Source organism: Nerophis lumbriciformis, linkage group LG32 (assembly GCF_033978685.3).
Source record: "Nerophis lumbriciformis linkage group LG32, RoL_Nlum_v2.1, whole genome shotgun sequence".
Lineage (NCBI taxonomy): Eukaryota > Metazoa > Chordata > Actinopteri > Syngnathiformes > Syngnathidae > Nerophis > Nerophis lumbriciformis.
In genome coordinates this window covers 1,017,754-1,032,463 of record NC_084579.2, presented here as the reverse complement: position 1 = coordinate 1,032,463, position 14,710 = coordinate 1,017,754, and the positions used below count along the sequence as shown (strand labels likewise).

At 42.3% G+C, this 14,710-nt stretch overlaps 2 protein-coding genes across 3 annotated transcripts in view; one reads left to right on the top strand and one right to left on the bottom strand.

Annotated features, from left to right (window-relative positions):
• Positions 1-6,630, bottom strand: part of LOC133620036 (uncharacterized) — a 33,880-nt gene extending 27,250 nt beyond the window's left edge. Inside the window, exons 1-3 of the mRNA XM_061981187.2 lie at positions 6,406-6,630; positions 3,256-3,371; positions 3,076-3,159 (exon numbers count right to left, since the gene is read on the bottom strand). Of these exons, the coding sequence (XP_061837171.1) occupies positions 3,076-3,159; positions 3,256-3,360 (189 nt within the window). The 5' untranslated portion in view covers positions 3,361-3,371; positions 6,406-6,630. The remainder of the gene's footprint in view (positions 1-3,075; positions 3,160-3,255; positions 3,372-6,405) is intronic.
• A 242-nt stretch (positions 6,631-6,872) lies between these two features.
• On the top strand, positions 6,873-14,710 carry bbs1 (Bardet-Biedl syndrome 1). Of its 2 annotated transcripts, XM_061981190.2 has the most exons (7): positions 6,873-7,231; positions 7,432-7,823; positions 7,897-8,079; positions 8,153-8,284; positions 13,143-13,249; positions 13,379-13,499; positions 13,554-14,710. In XM_061981190.2, the coding sequence occupies exons 2-7, from the start codon at positions 7,452-7,454 to the stop codon at positions 14,376-14,378; spliced, it is 1,740 nt and encodes a 579-aa protein (XP_061837174.1). In that variant the 5' UTR covers positions 6,873-7,231; positions 7,432-7,451; the 3' UTR covers positions 14,379-14,710. The 2 variants fall into 2 exon arrangements, with proteins under 2 accessions (XP_061837174.1, XP_061837173.1); XM_061981189.2 differs by lacking the exon at positions 6,873-7,231 and having other exon boundaries at positions 7,286-7,823.

Here is a 14,710-nt window from a genome sequence, read left to right as displayed (position 1 = left end):
GTCCACTTATTTGTGATAGACCATGGTCATGGTAAGTCCACTTATTTGTGATAGACCATGGTCATGGTAAGTCCACTTGTTTGTGATAGACCATGGTCATGGTAAGTCCACTTTTACCGCACACCTTGTGTGTTTACTACTTGTCTTGTGTGTTTACTGCACACCTTGTATTGTGTGTTTACTGAACACCTTGTATTGTGTGTCACTGCACACCTTGTATTGTGTGTCACTGCACACCTTGTATTGTTTGTTTAAGTCAAGTATTTCATATATATATATATATATATATATATATATATATATATATATATATATATATATATATATATATATATATATATATAAATATAAGAAATACTTGCCTTTCAGTGAATTATAGCTATATATATATATATATATATATATATATATATATATATATATATATATATATATATATATATATATATATATATATATATACCGGTATATATAAAAATAAGAGAAATACTTGAATTTCAGTGTTCATTTATTTACACTTATACACACACATAACACTCATCTACTTATTGTTGAGTTAAGGGTTGAATTGTCCATCCTCGTTCTATTCTCTGTCACTATTTTTCTAACCATGCTGAACACCCTCTCTGATGATGCATTCTGCTTCGTCTCCTTGTTGTGTGTGCAGTTGTGCACTGCACTCTCTAAAAGCCCTAGATGTTATTGTCACATATGCATGTACAGTAGATGGCAGTATTGTCCTGTTTAAGAGTGTCACAACATTGCTGTTTACACCTTGTATGGTGTGTTTACTGCACACCTTGCATGGTGTGTTTACTGCACACCTTGTACGGTGTGTTTACTGCACACCTTGTATGGTGTGTTTACTGCACACCTTGCATGGTGTGTTTACTGCACACCTTGTACGGTGTGTTTACTGCACACCTTGTATGGTGTGTTTACTGCACACCTTGCATGGTGTGTTTACTGCACACCTTGTACGGTGTGTTTACTGCACACCTTGTACGGTGTGTTTACTGCACACCTTGAACGGTGTGTTTACTGCACACCTTGTACGGTGTGTTTACTGCACACCTTGTACGGTGTGTTTACTGCACACCTTGTACGGTGTGTTTACTGCACACCTTGTACGGTGTGTTTACTGCACACCTTGTACTGTGTGTTACTGCACACCTTGTACTGTGTGTTACTGCACGCCTTGTATGGTGTGTTACTGCACACCTTGTATGGTGTGTTACTGCACACCTTGTATGGTGTGTTTACTGCACACCTTGTACTGTGTGTTACTGCACACCTTGTACTGTGTGTTACTGCACACCTTGTACTGTGTGTTACTGCACACCTTGTACTGTGTGTTACTGCACACCTTGTACTGTGTGTTACTGCACACCTTGTACTGTGTGTTACTGCACACCTTGTATGGTGTGTTTACTGCACACCTTGTGTTGTGTTATGTCTCATAGTTGTCGTGTTATTTTTTATAGTTGTCGTGTTATGTATCATAGTTGTTGTGTTATGTCTCATAGTTGTTGTGTTTTGTCTTATAGTTGTGTTTTGTCTTATAGTTGTTGAATTATGTCTCAAAGTTGTGTTTTGTCTTATAGTTGTTGTGTTATGTTTTAAAGTTGTTGAGTTATGGCTCAAAGTTGTGTTTTGTCTTATAGTTGTTGTGTTATGTTTTAAAGTTGTTGAGTTATGGCTCAAAGTTTTGTTTTGTCTTATAGTTGTGTTATGTCTCAAAGTTGTAGTGTTAGATTTATAGTTGTTGTGTTATGTCTCAAAGTTGTTGTGTTATGTCTCATAGTTGTTGTGTTTTGTCTGATAGTTGTTGTGTTTTGTCTGATAGTTGTTGTGTTTTGTCTGATAGTTGTTGTGTTTTGTGTGACAGTTGTTGTGTTTTGTCTGACAGTTGTTGTGTTTTGTCTGATAGTTGTGTTATTTCTCATAGTTGTTGTGTTATGACTTATAGTTGTGTTTTGTCTTATAGTTGTTGTGTTATGTCTTATAATAGTTGTGTTTTGTTTTATAGTTGTTGTGTTATGTCTTATAATAGTTGTGTTTTGTTTTATAGTTGTTGTGTTATGTCTCATAGTTGTTGTGTTATTTCTCATAGTTGTTGTGTTATGACTTATAGTTGTGTTTTGTCTTATAGCTGTTGTGTTATGTCTTATAGTTTTTGTGTTATGTCTTATAGTTGTTGTGTTTTGTCTTGTAGTTGTTGTGTTATGTCTTATAGTTGTTGTGGTATGTCTTATAATTGTTGTGGTATGTCTTATAGTTGTTGTGTTTTGTCTTATAGTTGTTGTGGTATGTCTTATAGTTGTTGTGGTATGTCTTATAGTTGTTGTGTTTTGTCTTATAGTTGTTGTGTTTTGTGTCGTAGTTGTTGTGTTAAGATGGGTCACATCTCGACTTAGACTTAGCTTGTTACATCTAGTCTTAGACTTAGGTTGTTACATCTGGTCTTAGATGGGTTACATCTAGTCTTAGACTTAGATGGGTCACATCTAGTCTTAGACTTAGATTGTTACATCTAGTCTTAGATGGGTTACATCTAGTCTTAGACTTAGATGGGTCACATCTAGTCTTAGACTTAGATGGGTCACATCTAGTCTTAGACTTAGATGGGTCACATCTAGTCTTAGGCTTATATTGTTACATCTAGTCTTAGACTTAGATTGTTACATCTAGTCTTAGATTTAGATTGTTACATCTAGTCTTAGATTGGTCACATCTAGTCTTAGACTTAGATGGGTCACATCTAGTCTTAGACTTATATTGTTACATCTAGTCTTAGACTTAGATTGTTACATCTAGTCTTAGACTTAGATTGTTACATCTAGTCTTAGACTTAGATTGTTACATCTACCGGTAGTCTTAGATTTAGATTGTTACATCTAGTCTTAGATTGGTCACATCTAGTCTAGTGTCGCCACTTCGACAGCGTCTTCTCCCCATCAGCCATGTTGTAGTTTGTATCTTCCATAACGTGTCTACTGACCGATATAAGTTAGAACTATACACTACTTTGTATTAGACATGGTGCGTGTGTGTGGTTGTGTGGTTGTGTGTTACCTGTGACTCGTCATTGTCAGATGCTGTAAAGGGTCGAACTCTCAGGTAGACCTGCAAGTTCTCCGACTGGATGCTGCCATCTTCCTAATAACACAACCCAAGCTGATCACTATCAAAATCTGTCTTTTCCTGATCGATCAATACATTAGTGATCAGCCCATCGATTGTGACGTGACTGACCTTATTTGGCAGAGTAGAGAATTCTTCCTGAAGGTCTCTCTTGATGTCTTCAACCTCCACTCCACCAAATCTCTCTGGCTTCCCAGCTAAATAAGACTCCATCATCTTGATCTTGACTGACACAAACATGACAACAACAGGACTTAATCATCTTGATCTTGACTGACACAAACATGACAACAACAGGACTTAAGCATCTTGATCTTGACTGACACAAACATGACAACAACAGGACTTAATCATCTTGATCTTGACTGACACAAACATGACAACAACAGGACTTAATCATCTTGATCTTGACTGACACAAACATGACAACAACAGGACTTAAGCATCTTGATCTTGACTGACACAAACATGACAACAACAGGACTTAAGCATCTTGATCTTGACTGACACAAACATGACAACAACAGGACTTAAGCATCTTGATCTTGACTGACACAAACATGACAACAACAGGACTTAATCATCTTGATCTTGACTGACACAAACATTACAACAACAGGACATAATCATCTTGATCTTGACTGACACAAACATGACAACAACAAGACTTAATCATCTTGATCTTGACTGACACAAACATGACAACAACAAGACTCCATCATCCTGATCTTGACTGACACAAACATGACAACAACAGGACTTAATCATCTTGATCTTGACTGACACAAACATGACAACAACAGGACTTAATCATCTTGATCTTGACTGACACAAACATTACAACAACAAGACTTAATCATCTTGATCTTGACTGACACAAACATTACAACAACAGGACTTAATCATCTTGATCTTGACTGACACAAACATGACAACAACAGGACTTAATCATCTTGATCTTGACTGACACAAACATTACAACAACAAGACTTAATCATCTTGATCTTGACTGACACAAACATGACAACAACAAGACTTAATCATCTTGATCTTGACTGACAAACATGACAACAACAGGACCTAATCATCTTGATCTTTACTGACACAAACATGACAACAACAAGACTTAATCATCTTGATCTTGACTGACACAAACATGACAACAACAGGACCTAATCATCTTGATCTTGACTGACACAAACATGACAACAAGACTCCATCATCCTGATCTTGACTGACACAAACATGACAACAAGACTTAATCATCTTGATCTTGACTGACACAAACATGACAACAACAAGACTTAATCATCTTGATCTTGACTGACACAAACATGACAACAACAAGACTTAATCATCTTGATCTTGACTGACACAAACATGACAACAAGACTTAATCATCTTGATCTTGACTGACACAAACATGACAACAACAAGACTTAATCATCTTGATCTTGACTGACACAAACATGACAACAACAAGACTTAATTATCTTGATCTTGACTGACACAAACATGACAACAAGACTTAATCATCTTGATCTTGACTGACACAAACATGACAACAACAAGACTTAATCATCTTGGCTGACACAAACATTACAACAAACAAGACTTAATAATCTTGGCTAACACAAACGTTACAACAGACAAGACTTAATCATCTTGGCTGACACAAACAATACAACAAACAAGACTTAATCATCTTGGCTAACACCAACAAACACTCTTGAACAACTCTTCAACACCATCCTCCCTGGACTGCTACGAGACCAGCTCTACCAGCTCAGCGTGCCCGACTCCCTCTGCAGTTGGATCAATGACTTCCTGACAGAGCGAAGACAGCACGTGCGGCTGGGGAAGATTGTCTCGGACAGTCGAACCACAAACACTGGTACACCTCAGGGCAGTGTACTCTCCCCCTGGCTCTTCTCCCTGTACACAAACTGCTGCACCTCCAGTCACCAGTCCGTAAAACTGCTCAAGTTTGCGGATGACACTACCCTCATCGGGCTCATCTCGGATGGCGATGAGTCCGCCTACAGGAGAGAGGTGGACCGGCTGGCGTCCTGGTGCAGCCTCAACAACCTGGAGCTGAACGCCCAGAAAACAGTGGAGATGATCATGGACTTCAGGAAAGTCACAGCCCCACCATCCCCCCTCACCCTGATTGACTCTCCTACCCCCGTCTCCATTGTGGACTCCTTCCGTTTTTTGGGCACCACCATCACCCAAGACCTCAAGTGGGAGTCGACCATCAGCTCCCTCATCAAGAAGGCCCAGCAGAGGATGTACTTCCTGCGGCAGCTGAGGAAACTTAAGGTGCCGACCGAGATGCTGGTGCAGTTTTACTCAGCCATCATGGAGTCCATCCTGATCTCCACCATCACTGTGTGGTTCCCCGGCGCCACAGTCCAGGATAAGCATGGACTGCAGCGCATGGTACGTGCTGCTGAGCAGGTGATTGGCTGCAAGCTCCCATCCCTCCAGGACTTGTTCTCCTCCAGGACCAGGAGGCGTCACAGCTGACTCTTCTCACCCTGGACACAAACTATTCTCCTCTCTCCCCTCAGGCAGGAGACTACGGTCCATCCAGACCCACACCTCTCGCCACCTCAACAGTTGTTTCCCCTCGGCCATCAGGCACATGAACAATACCTCCTTACAGTAGCTCCCTAGAATTCCTTCTAAGTCTATAACAAGATCTGATAGCTCAGTTACAGCTCTCGTTCTTACCAAATCTGTGTTATATGTCTTTTATGTTGCACCATTGCACCAAGAACAATTCCTAGTTTGTGAACCCGTTCTCAAACAATGGCAATAAAACTATTCTGATATAATTTTTCTGTCACCTTCTACTTTCACAATTGATTGATTGAAACTGTTATTAGTAGATTGCACAATACAGTACATATTCCGTACTGTACTGTATATTACCATATATTGATTAACGTGGACCCCGACTTAAACAAGTTGAAGAACTCATTGGGGTGTTACCATTTAGTGGTCAATTGTAGGGAATATGTACTGTACTGTGCAATCTACTAATAAACGTTTCAATCAATCAATCAAAAACCGTACAATTGACCACTAAATGGTAACACTCCAATAAGTTTGTCTACTTTTTTAAGTCGGGGTCCACGTTCATCGATTCATGGTAACAACGTAGCTGGATTTGGGACATTTTGACGTTACAAGGATATGATATGATAATAAAAGGTTATTTCAAGGAATGCTCAAAGTTGCATTCAAATGACTTACTCGGATGTCTTCAGTTAGCATGAAGGACGAGGTTGGGTTGTTGTTAGCATTAGCCACCAACCGACAAATGTTGAAATATGTCAATGACTGCTTGTATAAGGAGTGTCCACCTTCCGTCCTATTAATGCCTAACTCACTCTGGATATGTTTGCTGTGCTTACTAAGGCGAGGATAGTATGTTAGATGCTAGATGCTAGATGCTAGATGCTAGTCGGCTGCGCGTGCCTCAGCCTTCGCGGGCAACTTTTTAAACTGCAAGCAAAGAACCAATTGGGAAGCAGTTTGCTGATGACGTCACGCCCTGCGCCGCCTCGATAAAAACTATTTCAAATATATTTTTTAATGATTTTATATCTAGTCATGTCGGATAGTTCTATGATGTGAAATGGAAGTCAGAGTCCACCAAATTTGATTTTATTTGAAAAAAGTGTCTCTTGTGTACTGGACGCAGGTAGGAGCAGCGTCGCGTGTGGCTGACGTCATCAGCCGGGGACACTGGCCGAAGAAACTGGAAGAGGATTTATGGATTAGAAACAGCTGCTAATCCGAACTGTTGTGCTGCTAACCCTAGCTGTTGTGCTGCTAACCCGAACTGTTGTGCTGCTAACCCTAGCTGTTGTGCTGCTAACCCTAGCTGTTGTGCTGCTAACCCGAACTGTTGTGCTGCTAACCCGAACTGTTGTGCTGCTACCCCGAACTGTTGTGCTGCTACCCCGAACTGTTGTGCTGCTACCCCGAACTGTTGTGCTGCTTTGAAAGACTTCATCTGGGCGACGTGTGCAGTAAACCGGAAACGAGGCGCCGCTCCTCGGTTTCCTTGACAACGGTGAGTCAGCTGCTGAAAAGCAGGCGGTTGAATAATTGTTCTGGCCGCGAACACCTGAGTGATGTCACACATTGACGTCATTTCCGTGACGAGCTGTAACAATCTTTAGATGTTTGTCCTACACGTGAAGAGGAAAGTGTTGAAGTGAATCCTTTCCGTGCAGGAAGCAGAGTGTGACGTCATGTTTATTTTGTGGCCAGGGGCAGGTTTTGCTGTCGTCATGTCGGAGTTTGGCGTGGAAGACGGCAAGTGGCTGGATGCCCACTACGACCCGGTGGCGGGACTCCACACCTTCACGTCCTGCGTGGACCTGGCCGACCTGAGCGGCGACGGCGACAGCGGTCTGGTCGTGGGTGACTTGGGCAGCGGCTCGTCAGCCATGAAGCTGAAGGTCTACCGAGGAACGTCGCTGGCGAGCGAGAGCGCCTTGCTGGACCTTCCCGCCGGCCTGGTGGCCTTCTTCATGGACCTCCACGAGCCTCGCATTCCCGCCGTGGCCGTGGCCTCCGGGCCGTGCGTGTACGTCTACAAGAACCTGAGGCCTTACTGCAAGTTCACGCTGCCGAGCCTGGACGTCAACGCGCTGGAGCAGGTTTGTGCCGACGCCTGTTCCGCTCTTCTGGGATGACCTGCGGCTCAGTCAGTGCTGTGGTGTGATCGGTCAGGATGTGTGGCAGCAGGCCAGGGAGGGCCACATCCACCCCGGGACCCTGAAGGAGACGTTGGAGAGCATCAGGAAGAAGGCGGACGTGCCGCTGTCCGTGCGCTCCATTCACTTCCTGTCTCTGGATGCCGAGCACCAGGAGCGCTTCCTCCAGGTGCACAAGCAACAAGCCATCAAGCGACAGGTAAACCTCACACACACACACACACACACGCACCCTGGTCAGGACGCCATCGGCTTCTTCCTCGCCGCCTCAGACCGTCATCACCTGCATCGCAACCCTGAAGAAGAGCACGGCGGACGAAGACGGCGTCAGCTGCCTGGTGATCGGCACTGAGAGCGGCCATGTTTACGTGCTGGACCCCGAGGCCTTCATCATCCTCGCAAAGGTAACTCCATCTAGTTATACATCTATACTGTAAACACATCACTATATATATATCAATGTTTATTTATATAGCCCTAAATCACAAGTGTCTCAAAGGGCTGCACAAGCCACAACCACATCCTCGGTTCAGAGCCCACATAAGGGCAAGGAAAAACTCACAACTCAGTGGGATGTCAATGTGAATGACTATGAGAAACCTTGGAGAGGACCGCAGATGTGGGTGACAATCCCCCTCCCTCCCCTTTAGCGGAGACCGTGTGCAATGGACGTCGAGTGGGTCTGACATAATATTGTGAAAGCCCAGTCCATAGTGGATCTAACATAATAGTGAGAGTCCAGTCCATAGTGGATCTAACATAATAGTGAGAGTCCAGTCCATAGTGGATCTAACATAATAGTGAGAGTCCAGTCCATAGTGGATCTAACATAATAGTGAGAGTCCAGTCCACAGTGGATCTTACATAATAGTGAGAGTCCAGTCCACAGTGGATCTTACATAATAGTGAGAGTCCAGTCCATAGTGGATCTAACATAATAGTGAGAGTCCAGTCCACAGTGGATCTTACATAATAGTGAGAGAGAGTCCAGTCCACAGTGGATCTTACATAATAGTGAGAGTCCAGTCCACAGTGGATCTTACATAATAGTGAGAGTCCAGTCCACAGTGGATCTTACATAATAGTGAGAGTCCAGTCCACAGTGGATCTTACATAATAGTGAGAGTCCAGTCCATAGTGCAGGGGTCACCAACGCAGTCGCCCGTAAGGATCAGATGAGTCACCGGCTGGCCTGTTCTAAAAATAGCTCAAATAGCAGCACTTACCAGTGAGCTGCCTCTATTTTTTAAATTGTATTTATTTACTAGCAAGCTGGTCTCGCTTTGCTGGACATTTTTAATTCTAAGAGAGACAAAACTCAAATAGAATTTGAAAATCCAAGAAAATATTTGAAAGACTTGGTCTTCACTAACTGACAAAGAAACAGATAACAGATTTGGTGTCCAGTTCAAAGTGTGACATGATTTATTTCAACATTTGAGGGTTGACTTTTATATTTGACATGAGTTATTATTTGTACAAACATGCTGCAAAGTCATTCATGATTTGTTAAAAAATGTTAGTGTTAAAATGGGATATTGTGATTTCACAAGACTGTCTTGGAAGTCATCATTTGAAAATGTTCAATTTGAAAAATGTGCACTTCGAGAAAATATAAAAATAAAGTGTTGCATATTGATATTTATCTGTTTCTATATATATTTATTGTGAGAAATCATTAAGATGATCAGTGTTTCCACAAAGATAAATATCATTAATTATTAATAATAATAAACTGTCAGTAACTACAGTTGGTTGCTACATCTGTAAGTGCAAGTTAAAACTCTCCTATGCAAGGCGAAAACCGTTTATCAACAACACCCAGAAACGCAGTCGGCTTCGCTGGGCCTGAGCTCATCTAAGATGGACTGATACAAAGTGGAAAAGTGTTCTGTGGTCTGACAAGTCCACATTTCAAATTGTTTTTGGAAACTGTGGACTTTGTGTCCTCTGGACCAAAGAGGAAAAGAACCATCCGGATTGTTATAGGCACAGAGTTTAAGAGCCAGCATGTGTGATGGTGTGGGGGTGTATTAGTGCCCAAGACATGGGTAACTTACACATCTGTGAAGGCACCATTAATGCTGAAAGGTACATACAGGTTTTGGAGCAACATATGTTGCCATCCAAGCAACGTTACCATGGACGCCCCTGCTTATTTCAGCAAGACAATGCCGAGCCACGTGTTACATCAACATGGCTTCATAGTAAAAGAGTGCAGGTACTAGACTGGCCTGCCTGTAGTCCAGACCTGTCTCCCATTGAAAATGTGTGAAGCCTAAAATAGCACAACGGAGACCCCCGGACTGTTGAACAACTTAAGCTGTACATCAAGCAAGAATGGGAAAGAATTCCACCTGAGAAGCTTCAAAAATGTGTCTCCTCAGTTCCCAAACCTTTACTGAGTGTTGTTAAAAGGAAAGGTCATGTAACACAGTGGTGAACATGCCCATTCCCAACTACTTTGGCACGTGTTGCAGCCATGAAATTCTAAGTTAATTATTATTTGCAAAAAAAAAAAAAAGTTTATGAGTGTGAACATCAAATATGTTGTCTTTGTAGCATATTCAACTGAATATGGCTTGAAAAGGATTTGCAAATCATTGTATTCCGTTTATATTTACATCCAACACAATTTCCCAACTCATATGGGAACGGGGTTTGTATATTTAATATATATACACACACATATACACACATATACTGTACATATATATATATATATATATACATATATATACACACAGCACACACACACATAATGATAATGAAACGTGATGATGATATTTAAAGGGGAACTGCACTTTTTTTAAATGTTGCTTATTGCTCACGATCATTATGAGAGACAAGAAAACAAGTACAGTGGTGGTCAAAAGTGTAGATACACTTGTAAAGAACATCATGTCATGGCTGTCTTCAGTTTACAATCATTTCTACAACTCTTATTTTTTTGTGATGTAGTGATTGGAGCACATACTTGTTGCTCACAAAAAACATTCATGAAGTTTGCTTCTTTTATGAATTTATTATGGCTCTACTGAAAATGTGAGCAAATGTGCTGGGTCAAAAGTATACATACAGCAATGTTTTATATATATATATATATATATATATATATATATATATATATACACACACATTGTATATATATATATATATGATGTGATGTATGTATGTATATATGTATATATATATATACATATGTATATATACATATATATGTATATGTATATATACATATATATATATATATGTATATATATATGTATATGTATATATACATATATATATATATATGTATATATATATATGTATATGTATATATATATATATATATATATATATATATATATGTATATATATATATATATATATATATATGTATATATATATATATATATATATATGTATATATATATATATATGTATATATATATATACACACATATATATATATATATATACATATATATATATATATATATATATATATATATATATATATATATATATATATATATATATATATATATATATATATATATATATATATATATATATATATATATATATATATATATATATATATATATATATATATACACACAACACATCAGATTTCAATGGTGAAAACAAAAGTGTGATATCTATACTGATATGGACAGTTTAATGTCTCAGGAACAAAAGGATGCCACATCTTTTGATGTAAATAAAAGTGTTCAGCCTACAGAGGGTTCAGTATATAAACACCCCAAAAATCAAAGTGAAAAAATGATGTGGCAGGCTCGTCCATTTTGCCTAAATTCAATTTCTGCAACTGAAAATGATTTTCAATATCTTGTGTGGCCCCCACGTGCTTCTATGCATGCTTGACAACGTGGCGGCATGCTCCTATGAGACCACGGATGCTGTCTTGTGGGATGTCCTCCCACATCTGTCTAAGGGCATCAGTGTAAAGTCTGAGGAGCAACCTGATGGAGCCAAACATTATGTCCCAGAGGTGTTCTATGGGCTTTAGATCAGGTGATGGTGAGGGCCATTCAATTGTGTCAATTCCTTCATCCTCCAGATACTGTCTGCATACTCTTGCCACATGAGGCCGGGCATTGTGGTGGACCAGGAGGAACCCAGGACCTACTGCACCAGCGTAGGGTCTGACCATGGGTGCAAGGATTTCATCCCCATACCTAATGGCAGTCAGACTGCCGATCTCTAGCCTGTAGAGGTCTGTTGGTCCCTCCATGGAAATGCCTCCCCAGACCATCACTGACCCACCAGCCAACGGGTCATGCTGAATGATGTTGCAGGCAGCATAGCGCTCTCCTTGGCTTCTCCACACCCTTTCACGTCTATCACAGGTGCTCAGGGTCAACCTGCTCTCATCTGTGAAAAGCACAGGGCGCCAATTCTGCTGTTCTATGGCAAATGCCAATGGAGCTCCACGGTTGTGAGCAGTGAGCACAGGGCACACTACAGGACGTGGTGCCCTGAGGCCACCCTCCTGAAGTCTGTTTGGGCAGAGACATTCACACCAGTATCATTCAACCTGTTCCTCCTTGCACAAAGCAGCAGATATGGGTCCTGCTGATGGGATGAGGACTGTCCAGCTCTCCTAGAGTAACTGCCTGTCTCCTGGAATCTCCTCCATGCTCTGGAGATTGTACTGGGAGACACATCACATCTTCTTGCAACAGCACGCATGGATGTGCCATCCTGGAGGAGGAGGACAATCTGTGCAACTTCAGGAGGGTTAAGAAATGGCCTCATGCTCTCAGTGGTGATAATGACTCCAGCTAAAGCCAACACTTGTGGAAAAACAGTTAAAAAGATCAAGAGGGAGGAACTTGAAATGGCCTCCACCTGCAAAAGCAGTCCTGTTTAGGGGGCCATCTCGTTGTTGGCCTTCTAGTGCACCTGTTGTTCATTCCATCAACACCAATGCAGCTGAAACTGATGAACAACCCCCTCTGACACCTACCTGACCTAAACCTTATCAGAAAAGTGCAATTGAATTCATGCCATACCCTGATAAAAAAACTGTTCCTTTAATTTTTTTGAGCAGTGTATATATATATATATGATATACAGTATATATATATATATATACATATACCGTATATATATATACATTGTGTGTGTGTATATATATATATATATGATATACAGAATATATATACACATTATATATATATGTGTGTGTGTGTGTATGTATGTATATATATATTGTATGTGTGTGATGAGTTTTATGTTGTACTGTTGAAGATGGCGCTGCCTGCCCCCCCCACCATGATGGACGTGACAGGTCAGTTCGATGTGGAGTTTCGGATGACGGTGGCGTGTCGTGATGGAAACATCTACATTCTGCGCAGGTGACTTCATTTTGGTTGTCCCCACACTTCCCAGGATGCATTTCAGGGCGAGTAGAAGTAGGAGTCCTGTAGGTCCATCTAAGACCTGACAGGTGGGCCGTCCTCTGACACATTTGGGTGTGCTCTCAGGGACTCGGACAGACCCAGGTACTGTGTGGAGCTACCATCACACCCGGTGGGCCTGGTGAGACTGGCCAAGAACGTGGTGGTGGGCACCGCTGACCACAGCCTGCAGGGGTTCACCCAGAAGGTAACCTTGGTCTCAGGTCCTGCACAAGAAAGGCATGACATGTTTTGTGTTCAGGGGAAGAAGCTGTGGAAAGTTCTCCTCCCAGCTGCCATCTCCACCATGGCTGCCATGGACCTCCCCACTCGGGGCTTCCAGGCAGTTCTAGTGGGTCTCACCAACTGCGAGGTCCGGCTGTACCGAGACAAGAACCTGTTGAGTACCATCAGGACACCAGACGTGGTGACCAGTATTTGCTTCGGCCGCTATGGGCGCGAGGACGGGACCCTGATTATGACCGCCAAGGGCGGTGGCCTGATGGTCAAGATCCTGAAGAGGACGGCGGCGTTTGAAGACCGGGACAGTACTCCAGGACCGCCGGCAGCCCAGAGCGTTCGTCTGAATGTGCCCAAGAAGACCAAGCTGTACGTGGACCAAACTCTGAGGGAGCGTGAAAACGGCGCAGCCATGCACCGCACCTTCCAGATGGACCTGATACGCCTGCGCCTCGCCGCCGCCAAAGCCTACGCCAAGGCCCTGGAGTCCAGTCTGACCCCGGTGTCCTCCGACCCCGCCGAACCCCTCAGGATGAATGCGGTGGTCCAGGGCCTGGGCCCGTCCTTCAAACTCACCCTCAACGTGCAGAACACGGCGGCGTGTCGGCCCATGGTGGACCTGGCCGTGGTCTTCCTGTATGACCAGAGCCTGTACAGGATGAGCAAGCCCTACATGAAGATCCCCCTGCTGGTGCCGGGACTCTTGTACCCGGTCCAGACCCTGGTGGAGTGCACCAGCGACAAGGGCATCTCTGACATCATCAAGGTGTTTGTCCTGCACCAGGCGCGCAGCACGCCGCTGCTCACGGCGCACATCAACATGCCCGTCAGCGAGGGGCTCAACTAGCAGTCACCTAGCTAGCCAGGTGCAGGTGAGCAGACACCTGTACTCGCAGTGGCACAGGAAGTAGCCAAGATGGCCACCAACATTCATGAAGAATGGATTGTTGTCCTTCTTTGTGACATGAAAGGTGCTCATTTAAAAGCAGTCCGTTTCATATGAAAGTAAGCAGAAGAACATATCATCGTGTAAATAGAGCAGCTTGTCAATAGAGAGTTTTTTTTTAAAGAGAATACAATCTATTTGTTGGATTAGAAGCTTTTAGTCTTCCTCCACATGGTGGCGCTGTGCAGCACATTTGACACTTTTATTCCCCCACAATAAAAAAGCCAACACCG